The following is a 12,111-nucleotide window of genomic DNA, read 5'->3' on the forward strand; positions in this document are numbered from 1 at the left end:
CCGTGAGAATGTTCGACAGCCTTTAGCCGCGTATTAATTCGTCGTATATCCTTTCCAACAATCTCATTTCTCTTCGTCTGACGAGCGCACGAGATAGTAAAGGAGTGCGGATTAAGAATTAACGCGAAGCTTCAATTTTGCATCGTATACTCGTAACATCTTCAGCCAAGGGGCCGCGCCGTCCTCATCTTCGTTGCCTCTTTTCTCTGTGCATTTTCGAGAAAATTGAATCCCGACACGGCGAACGTCATTGACTGAAAACGAACTTCTAGATCTCTCGTTCCGATTCTGTTAAAAGTCGTGCACCTAAACTAGCATCAGAGATGACGTTCAACGCCTATTTCGCTCGAAGCAATTTCATTACACATTTTCAAAGGCATTGAAAAGCAATTTTTACGAATTACGTATAATCTTTTCTCCTGAATTAATTACTCGCAAATTGTTCAAGTAACACATATCCCAAGTACAAATATCGTTTTGCCTCGATAATTTCTTTCTTCGAAAATTTGTTCGCCATTATTAGTACCAACCAGTTAATACGTGTGAAGTTCGTAAATGCAAAACAGTCTGCTGTCGTACTTAGCTCATTGTGATCAGTTGCCCTATCGGAAATCGACAACAGAGACGGCATTAGACTTGCGTAATTTCTCTTGCCTTACCGTCGTCGCTTTTGTACCCTTTCTTGCACGAAATGTTCGGTACATACGAGCTGAATAATGTTGTGTTTCTTACAACAAAACGTTCTAAATTTACGTTTGCTGGGGAACCGGGAATGCGGGAACCGGGAATGCAGGAACCAGGAATAAGGATCTATAGCACGTTTTGGTCAAAGCTGAGTCAACAGTAAAGTATCGTTCTACGGACGCTGTACATTTAGTATATACAAGTTGTAGATATTTCGTGGAAAGGCGACTTAATGTTAAACGCAAGAAACGCGTTAGACGCTTGAATCTTATAGAACAGCGTAGCTGATAAACCGTTTTATCTCGAAATGCATTCAATGTACTTTTGGACTCCTATCGGTTACCATTCGACTTTATAAAAATTTGTATCCACGTTATAACATAAAACTTGTCGATTCGCTTCTCCCTTACGATTCCTTAATTTTCATAAACTTTGCTCAAAATTTTATTGTTTCCAGGAACTCTAACTTCTTCATTCGATATAGAAGTTTCTTATCGGTCACCGTCGGTCCCCGCAGTTCTTCCACTTCTTCCGTCTCCCGTTTCGCGTTCGCCTTTTTTTCGCGCATTCTCATCCCGAGCTTCTTAAATGCGCTTTCCGAACTGCCCTATTCCCCCGCAACCTTTCGAACTCTCAAACAATCCTAATGCCATTCGATAAGCACGAATCGTCGTCAGTTGCAAATTAAAGAAATTTGGTAAATGTCAGTTCAATTTATACGCGAAGTTTAGACGTAAGAAAATGTCAAAGATCGATTGTCGAAGTTCGGAAGAATTTTGTCTAAGATATATCCGATCGAAGTAAAATCGCGAAGATTTCTTAAGTTGGGTTACTAAAAAGAATATTTCCTAGATGCAAGGTGTGCGATAGAAAACGAGAAAGAATATCGCGAAAGTCGATGGTCGAGCTTATAATTCTTCTTTACAATTTAGTATCAAAACAAAGATGACGAAACTTACAAAACGACCTAATAAAATGACCATCTGCCACGAGGTATCCTGTGTGTAGCCGTGTTCGTACATGCACCGACATTGAACGTGATAAGTAACGTTCTTTCGGCCCGCAATAATGGGACCTTTGTGACATTCGAACAAAGAGACTTTGAAGACGCTCGCGGCGAAGCGAATTTCCTTCGATCGACCATAAGCGGATACTGGAAAACCGCTGAGAAAATCCATTTTATCGCCCTACGTAGCCATTTTCGTGGTACGCCAACGCTCGCTATTTCTGTTTGGTGATTTTGTCCCGGCCGTTTAGCGTGGTAACGTTCGAGCAAAATGGAATCCATTGCATCGAATTTCGTCGTTCGAGTGGCAATCAACTTGTTAACCTTTGATCAATCGGTCCCTGGTAAACGCTACTGTTAATCTCGTTCCGTGTTTGCAATTTGCGTTAATCTTGCGGAATCTGGCCAATGGCATGGGAAATTGATCTTTAGTGATGGAGAATTGGTTGGTTTGTAAGTTTGCACGACGCTCGGCTTCCCGTGAAGTTCGTTAAAGGTAAAATGTTACGTGTGTGTTAATGATTTAGGGTATACAGGGTGTTTGTTTTAAAACAAAAGTAGAGCTAATTTTACTCGTATAATCGTATCTGCAATTTATTTTATTTAACTTTAAACTCGCTACGTTTTTAGATATTCGTAATATCGGTGAACGCGAGACTTCGATTTTTGTGTTTATAATTTGCTGCTATAATTGGCTTAAGTCGCGGCTAATTCTTCTCGTATTTTTATTAAAATAATGAATTCGTAAAAGGAACGATAGCAACTGTCTACTTGTTTAAACTTTCCTAACTGTTATTACTTTTTCTCCCGTCATTCCACCGAGTTACGGGTAAGCTTCGAGCTAGCAACTCTTTCAGCGCAGTTTAGATCGCTTCGCGTTTTGTATTATTAAACGCAAGCTTCGGAGGTATTGGCTACGTTCTGAACGAGTTTCCAACACCGTATTTGTTCCAATCTTTGTACTTGGTAAAATTATGCTTGAAACATTTTGCAAATACGTTATGCTTATACACAGAAACAAGAAAATGTCGAAGAATAGGTATTTTTATTACGTGGAATGTTTCTCAAAGTAGTACGTAAAGTACGATCGGTTTATATTTCAAAGGATATTGGCGTGTAATAGAAAGTTGGAGGTAAAATAATATAGCAATAATACGATAATAAGATAAAACAATGGAATGAGAACTATGCAAAATCTCTATAACTCTTTTATCAAACTTTTCCATACAATTTCCATACCGAGTTTCACTCGGGCCACCTTCAACGTTTGCAGTGGTGTAGGTACTCTATTAACCGACCCGCATCGTGCCCGTTTCGCAATTTAATCAGCCGTTGAAAATACAGAGAGATTGAGAGAGAGAGAGAGAGAGAGAGAGAGAGAGAGAGAGTGAGGTTACATGGTGCGTTCGGGTCGACACGCTAACGATATAAATGTCCTATTCGAATGGCCACTGGTACGTCGACGCATCGGCCGTTTGAAACACGCGCTCGGTCCTTTTAAGTCGCACGCTCTGTATCAATATTCCATGTGACGCTAATAGCGTTACAGTTTCTGTTCCACGCATGGTATCGATCTATCCGGAAAATCGATAGAACGCTCAGATGAGACGAATTGGGACAAACGCGTTAACGCGCGCAATAGAAGAACGTTCTCCTCTTCTTTTCCGTTTTTGCTCCTTTCCTTTTTCCACGAGAACGATCAAAAATTAACGAGTATCGGCGCTCGCTCGAGATACGTGGGATGATAGCGATTAGCTTGGAATTCGATAATGACGTTAGAACGTCAAAAAAGATATGGGCGTACGGTAAAGGCGTAAGAGTATGAAACGTACGAATGTAACACTGAAAGTACCAGCGGCCATACAGAGCATACAGTTTGATTTAAGGAAATCAAAATGAAATCGACGTACGATAGATATAGATATAGAGTGGCAAACAAACTTTCATGTAGGAATCAATCTCTATGTTATTTGCAACGCTGTCGATTCGAATTGAAATAAAATCACAACGCAACTGCAAGTCGGAATTTTGCGAAGCCAATTATAAATTGACTGGTATCGGTGATCTATCGAATATCGGCATGTGCAGGCTTTCGCAAGCTGGACGCGATATCGTGAATTTCATCGAAAGATGAGAAGCGCAAACAGGTAGAACGCATTCTGAATGAGAAACGAAATAGATATAATTTCTCCTGCCAAAAAATATCTCTCTTTTTACGCGAAGAGAAGAACCGTAATTGGTGGTTAACTGGGATGTTTTATCGATTTGACAAATTAACAGGATTCGCAATTCGCGATGGCGTAAATGGGGCTCATAAATCTGGACGAGCAATACTGCCGAGGTGTCAGTTGAATATCGATATTGTCAGTTGTTAATTGATCTCTGTTTTAATGACTGAAATCGGATCCCAATGAAATGGAAAGAGGGACGTTTAACGTTTTTTTGTTTGTGTTCTTTTTCGATCACTTCTTGAAATTGCTTTTATCGAAGCTTGTTATTCGAAAGATATCACGTTCGCGTTGGCATCCTACGTAGAGATATGCAGCACGTTCGTTAATCCTTTAACGCTCGTTTACGACAGCCGCAAGATGTAGCCATTTTACTCGTCGATGGCTAGTTTCTTATCTACCAAAAAAGTATAAAGGCGTGAACGAGTACGTAAGGATCGATATTTAAATACACCGACTATAAAGAGTACATATTTACGTAACATTACATTTATCGTGAAATGTACGACTCGATAAAGGAACGTTTCGTTGAAAAATAAGGCCACGTGTAAATACTCTTTGTAGCCATTGTAATTGAATAGACGCACCATATGCGTCGACAGCATCAAACGCGTTAAACTAGCGCTATAGTATCGAATTAACCTTAGTTCGAATCGTGGTCCGACACTTTGAATCGAAGCCGGTATCCTCCATCGATTTTCCACTAATCAGAGCGAACGTTGTGTGTGTGACAGGTGGACGTCTCGACCCAGGTGGATCTACACGGTGGTTTCGGGGCGCCTGCTGGCAGCATCAGCATCGACTGGGATCGCAGGGCGACCCCGCTTTATTCACGCGAGGACATTAAAGAGCAGTATTGCATAACCAGCCGGCAATTGGACGCGGTGGAGAAATCGGGTGGTGGGTTTTTCGGATGCCTGTCGACCAGGGGCCCGTCACCTTGCGCCTCCGCGAGAACCTCGATTCTCTCCGCCTGCGTGAGAAGCGTGCCCAGCGATGAGAACCTCTGTGACGCCCCTTACCCCCGACGCTCCCTGCAGATTATGTACCGTCAACCTTATCCGACCTACTCGAGGGGTCTGTCTCGTTACGATTTCGAGGACGAGGCCGACTGGATCGAGAGTTCCTACTTCCGGCGCAGACCCAGGTCCTTCTGCACCGTCCCCGATCCAAAAAGGTGAGTTTCTAAACATTTGATATTCGCGGACGAGATATTTCAGGATGCAATTTCGTTCGCGCGATATTACGGCTGAGATACATCGTGGTACGATGTCGTTCATGTTACGTTTTATACGGATGAGACGATGGTGCCGAACAGAAGAAAATTGAAAATCAAGAACCGGTGGAAAATGAGGTCTGGAGAGATTTTAGTATAATCGTATTTTACAAGAATAACGAATTTGTCACTTGCGTGTTTTTCGATTCTCGTAAGCACTATGCGCGTCAGAGCTTGAATTATCGCAGCTATCGATCTTGATACACCTCTGATTCGATAACGAAACGATGTCTAAATACAAGTTACATGCTTCGGTTTGTCTGTATCGCTTTTTGTCGAAATACCTTCGTTAATTTTCATTTGCGCTGGCCATTTTATAAAAAGAACGAAACCCGACACGAACCATCCGGAATGCAAGCCAGGAAAATATAAATAAAAATATAAAAAAATAGATATCTCTTGCGTCGCAATCGTAAACCGTTGTTCGTACAAAATCTTCGGAGCATCTACTCGTGTACTCGCGATAAATTCTGACAAAAGCAAGAGGAGGAGAAAGAACGTGTCCGTCGTGCCGTAACTCGTTAATATCGAGTCGTACGACGAAATTTAACATCGATAATATTCTCAGGGCGTAGAAGAGGTTTACCACACCGATGAAATATCTCGTCGTTCACGGTACCGTGATTCGTCGGCGTAAATATTCGGAAGTGGCACCGAGAGAAATTAACCACTCGGAATCTGTGCGTAAAATACACGGAGACTCCGATAGAATCTTAAGAAGATGTTTGGAAGTTCGTAACGAGCCTTCTAACGCGACACTTTCACGAAACCTCGTTACCAACGAGGTTATTGTTGCGAGGGAAAGGCAAGTGATTACGGGTTTGATGGCGTGTTCAAGGGGTTTGGTTTATTTCTGATTGCTGCCGCGTACAGAGAGCAGCCTTCGCCGGCGTTGCTTCAAGGCCGTCACCGATCGATGAAAAATTATGTTCCCTGATGTACACGCTACCGTATTTAGACTTCAGTTACGCGTCGATGCGAAGATAAGCGGAAATAAATGTGGACACGTGACTCCGATCGATTTTAGAAATTATTACGGAACTTAATGGCAGGGAAACGTATCGACGTGTTATAGTTAGCATTCGCAGAAAGTGCACGCCTGTTTTATCTTCGATAATTGGAGCTATCGTTAGAACGCGTGCCACTCGAAATCGTGGATCGTGTATGGCTCGTGCACGATGGTGCTCCATCTCATTTTGATTGACAACTCGATCGCTGGACTTAAAATCCTTCAACTTCGATACACGAAGCGTGCTCGCAAATGCCTTTGGCTTACAACAAATGATAGATAGCGTTGAAATACTGTGACAGCGTATCGAAGAAAGTTGCCAGTAAATCTGAATATCACTCGACACCGTGAAAGCGATATATAAACATGTCAGATAAAATTACACGATTCTCAGAAGAACAGGGAATAAGTGGAAACGAGATTTATTTTATTAAAATCCGAGCGAAAAGAAGAGCGGAGCAAGATTACTACGCATCCTTGAGATCATCATGCTGCAGTCTAAATGCAATTTATTTAGGTCGTTGTTGCAGTGTCGCAGAAGCAACGTTGGCGTCACCCACTTTTCCCCCAAGATAATACCTGTCACACGCGAGGATCGGCTTCTGGCCGACACAATGGAAATGAGAATGTAACCAGCGTGCGTGGCAATATCTCCGTGGCATGGCGTTCTCCCTCGCGTGTTAAATAAAAAGCTTGATGTCCCCGGGCAGAAATAAATGTCTATCGACTAACCGGTTAATTAAGCCTTGTATCCACGGCAAGGAAGTTCTGCCCGTGCTAACGGCGTGCTTTTATCCTAATGTCATCCGGTGGAAAAAGCGCGACGTGCTTTCTTTAGATCGTTAGCGCCCCACCCTTTGTCTCGCGATTATGAAACGTTCTTCCGCGACACCTGTTGGATCATCGTACGCGCGTGTGTAATGTCATTTGCTGCTGCTTTTAATTTCGTTACAAGACGAGGCATCCCTCTAATTCGTATAATTGGGAAAAAATATCGCGTTGCGTTTGACGACGACACGATGGATTCGTACTTGGTTTCTCTTTGTAAAGATCGCGAACAAATAACGCGAAACTAATCTGATTATGTTTTGGTTATGGATTCGTTCTTTTGATCGCGGACTCGCGCTTTACTTCGCTCACACCCCGACGTAAATTCGGTTTCGTTATTACAATGCAAATCTTGAATGGTATTTCTGTGTTCCATTGCAACAGCGTTCTATACGCTAACCAAACTATCACGTAATATACTTTTCTGTCATTTCGAATAATCACATACATTTCGCTCTTCCCTTTATCATTTAATTACGAAATTTCTGATTTTCTGTATTCTTTTATGCATCCTATCATTTTATTCAAATGAATCGAACAATCCGTTCGTTTCCAACGAGAATCGTATACATCGTAGTATACATTTGCAATAATGCGAATAAAATTTCCCCGTGAATGCGGTTTTACGTAGATTCGGCCAATAAATAAACAACGCGCGCTTTTATGAATATGAAACTTTTGAATATTCGGAATCGGAACAATTATCAAAAAAAAAAAAAAAAAAAGAAAAGAAAAGAGACGATACAAAAATATGGGAATATTTATAATACGCGAATAATTTTATTTCGTTAGAGAAGCGAACTTCTGAAAGTGTTCTCCGTTATAGGTACACATGGCTTCCAGAGGACGAAGAATCGACGAAATTGGAGGGTCCTCGACCTGTATTGCCCCCAGCACCCCCGCCACCCACCACGCAAGTACCAAAAACGAAGCACGTGAGTTTCGCGAGATCGCACACTCTTACGTCGTTCGACGTTCCAAGGAGCAGAAGCCCTCCGAGGCCGCAGAACCAGGAACGCCTTATAGATTCGCAGCCAACGATACAGAACGCAATGCTTCCTTCGGCCTTATCCTTGATGCACCCGTATGCCGCCAACGAGACCCGAGTTATCGTCCTTGGTGAGTCCCTTTTCCCTCATGCAAATACAGCAATTAACGCTGTGGCCTGCAGTAATTGCGCGTAACGTAACTCGCTATGTGCGTATTTACCGTACGTAAAATTAATTAATCAAAGTAATATAATTTGTCCAATAGTACAAGATCAGGATACGGTATTTTTTATGTGATAGAATAATTTTAGATTGGAAAATTTGATGGTAGTTGAAATTTTCAGAAGAGTGCTTCCATGCTCAAACACTCGTTATAAACTTTCGTTTATTCCATTTCGAACTTTTAATTGAAATAATTCGAGCGTTTGGTAATTGTGATTGAAATAAACCAAAACCAGGATCCGAGTGGCTTGTGATGGGATGGTATAAAAGATGATTTATCGTATAATACGTAGCATTCGGTGCTATAAAAATGTCTCATTGAAAATTCTCGTACTTTTTACAAGTCTCGCCACAGCACCTTGGAGGTCAATTTTCACGCTTTCATACTTTTTTACGGCTTACTCGCATCTCGCTTTTCTCGCGAACTGTGCAAGCTTGATGGTCCTTCAGAAGCACATACACATTTACCCCATGTAACGAAATAGGCCCTACGATGTAACTTAAAGCTAAGGCTGTAGATTGGAACAATAGCACCCTTTAGAGAAAACGTTTCAATAGGATGCGGCTTGTTTGAAATCTTTCTACCCTGAAATCAAGCGCATCTGGACCATCGAGCGAAAAGTTCCATGAAATTTAGAACTCGTATAATTAAGGAAGCAGAATTAATAATAATAGTTGTCCGAAGCTGAAATTTTCGAGGAAGAGTTTAATAAAGCTCTTCCTTCTCCTCTTTGATATGAAATTTAATTATTAATTAACACCTCTGCATCTGGATCAAAAATCTCCATTTTATATTCGATATTTATTATATTATACGCATATTTATATATTATTATCGATATTAATATCATATTTGAGTACAACTAAAGTGTCCAATTTCCAATAACATGTAATATTTAGTAAATATGTCCATGTACGAGACAATATATGTCTATCATTTCATTGCTAATAAATGCACTTTATGAAAATATTGATGTATTGCGTAGCGTGCTAGCATAAACGCACAAGGATAGTTTAACAAACTAATTTTCTGTTATTGAATAACGTTATTAACTCGTGTTGAAGCTTTATAATATATATATATATATTTTCCCATCATTCATTAATTTTGAATCTAAATTAATTATGAAATTAATTAAACGATGAAATTTCATTCTATATCGCTTCTCCGTTTCGCAAGTAGCAGCACGAAACTCTTCTTCTCGTTTATTCTCTGGCTTCGCCATAATTCAGAATAAAACTGCCACGTAGAACTTGGAGTCTTCAATGTTGTAAAGGTTTTTAAGAATGGAGGAGCTTGCCTTTCGTTTATTAATAATTATGAGAAACCCAATGTACGATAACGTGAGCACAAGTTTTGTTCTCGAACGAAGTGGGAACGGAAATCTTGAGAAAGTCGGACACCTTGATGACACTTCACCAATCATTCGTGATTAAGAAACAGCTTATCAAAGTGAAATAGTTCTATTGTTCTAGCACGAACTGCGATATAAAGCAGTCAAAGCCGTGGAAAATAGGTGTCGTAAAATTATATTCTCCACGTAAAAAAGGCGCGAAGAGAAAAATAATATTGCGCATACATCGTTATTAACAACGAAGAGACGATGCTACGTTTTTATCCTTTCGGAACAAAAAATCGTAAAACGATATGGAAATTCCGCGATGGAAGAAGTTAACAGGAAGGTGTTGCTCTCTTTCCTACAGTAATGCAATATAGTTACACACATACTGCATGTTGAGAGCATGATCGGAAGTACGAGAGGTACGAGAGAATACCGTAAATTCAATTTTTCTTCTATAAAACGAGGAATAAAAAAAGATGGACGTGAACGGGGTATCTACAAATAGGCGATCATCCATATTTTAGCCTGTATTACGGGAAATAGATTGAGTTTATTTCTCAGCCGACTGTTATATATTTCCATCGTGTACTCTAATGATCGAGAATTGAATTTTTGAAGGGGAAGCTTTATTCGATATTACCGTGAAGATGCTCCGATAAAATTTCTAAGATTTGATATCCGTAATAAATATCTACTTCGGAACGTGTGCATAAGAGAAATCGTGCGAAATTTGGATCAAGATTAAGTAAACAAATTCTTAGTTATTTAACGATTAGAGATTTAAATTATTTGATAATTAAATAGTAAAAATTGATAGTTCGATGGTAGAATAATTAAGAAAAAAATCATTTATTTATTCAAATCGAACAGTTTATAATTATTTTAATATAACATTTAACCGGATAAATTAGGTAATCGTTTTGAAAATATTTTGTTGCAATAATAGCCAAACCTACTTCGCAATCAATCCCTTATCCTCAATCAAAATATTCGAATAACAGGGTAAACTGGAGAACCTTGAAACTCTTATGAGGTATTAACTTGTTGCCCTCGATCCGGCTGTTAGTCCAATATTAGCCAACAAATTGCCAATATAGTCGGTCGAATGAGACTCGATATTGAACTCTCGTAGGAAATGATAACGGCTTCGAGTAGTCTCGTCGCATTGACATTAGATTCGATTCGTGAGTTACACGGAGCCAAGATAGGCGAAGGCGTTAATTTCGCTTCCTCGATTAATTCCTAATGAACGTCCAATTACAGCGTTCATGTAAATTATATTACTAGGGTAATTTCCACCACGAAGGATATCCGTTTCTTATTCGTCTCCGCGTGACGACTTTCTCAAGAATATGTTACGTCTGGGAACGAGATACGCGAAGCACGTTGAAATTGCTTGATTTGTAATCTGAACGATGCGACCCAGTGTCCTTATATTATGTTAATTTACTTACTGACTCTCGAAGGAAAAAAAGGACGATATTAAAAATACGCAGGGTATTTTTGCTCGATTATCTCTATTTATTCTCTACCGACCGATTCAAAAAATCGACTAGTTTAATTAAATAATGTTTCAACATTTAATGAACATCGAAAATGAAATATTCCATGAAAATTCCGTTACGTGTTACTGGCAAAATAATTTTGTAATTTCCATTCAACTTCTCGTTAATATCCGCCGCTATACGATCTTCCATTCCAATTAATTAAACGATATCACTTCTTGCATTTTATGCTCGAATTTAAAATAACGAAATAAGTAATAGACATATAATCGAAAGCACGTAATCCTTTTCTACGCTTAATAGATGAATTATTATACCTATGTCGGATGTAACACGAGTTTCTCGCCCTCCATAACAAAGGTGCATTGAAACTAAACTCTACCAAAAACATTTACAATTCTCCAAACCACATCTCAAACAACAAGCAGACCATATCTTTCGAACGACATCTCCAGACCAGTCTCTCTTCGGACCGACAAAAACGTAGTAGCAGCAAAGTCGAACGGAGCTGAAGAGATTTACCTTCTGTGCCAAAGCTCTTTTCCAGCAACGCCACCTTTCTTTCTATCGCGTCTACCACCTCCCGTTCACGTCCCTTGCTTCTCGTTATTCCTTCCACCCTCTTCCACTTTTCTTTCTCCCTTCGCTCCTCCAGAGGCTCAAGACCGAACCGTCTTTTCCGTGGACTGGAGCACTCGTTAGCCTTCGATTTCGCCGATTTAAGGTTGATTTATATTCATCGTATCCGACATGGAACGGTTCGGTATCGCTGCTCACAGTAGCATTATTCCGACACAGACGCTAGTATCCATGTTACATATACATTGGCATTCGATCAGTCAGTCGACAGAAGGCGACTCGTAAAAGCATGTAATATCGAATGAAAATGTTTTCTCATTTAAGTACTGTGCAGTCTCGTTTTTTCGAGTCCTGTTTAACCAACGTTCTGCATTATCTGAATTATCCGTGCTTTGAACTTTACCATAGCTTTATCTTTTCCCAATTTTTAATACGAAGACTA

At 40.1% G+C, this 12,111-nt stretch overlaps 2 protein-coding genes across 5 annotated transcripts in view; one reads left to right on the forward strand and one right to left on the reverse strand.

Moving 5' to 3' along the window:
* Positions 1-12,111, reverse strand: part of LOC138185637 (potassium voltage-gated channel protein Shaw) — a 134,855-nt gene that overhangs the window by 23,959 nt on the left and 98,785 nt on the right. The gene's annotated exons all lie outside the window — the stretch shown is intronic.
* Positions 1-12,111, forward strand: part of LOC138185626 (uncharacterized) — a 58,101-nt gene that overhangs the window by 8,456 nt on the left and 37,534 nt on the right. For all 4 annotated transcript variants that reach the window (XM_069124712.1, XM_069124710.1, XM_069124713.1 and 1 more), the window contains exons 2-3: positions 4,653-5,095; positions 7,858-8,150. In XM_069124712.1, the coding sequence (XP_068980813.1) occupies positions 4,653-5,095; positions 7,858-8,150 (736 nt within the window). The remainder of the gene's footprint in view (positions 1-4,652; positions 5,096-7,857; positions 8,151-12,111) is intronic.

The sequence above is a fragment of the Bombus flavifrons genome, chromosome 12 (assembly GCF_040668555.2).
Source record: "Bombus flavifrons isolate JBK064 chromosome 12, iyBomFlav1_principal, whole genome shotgun sequence".
In the NCBI taxonomy this organism is placed as follows: Eukaryota; Metazoa; Arthropoda; class Insecta; order Hymenoptera; family Apidae; genus Bombus; species Bombus flavifrons.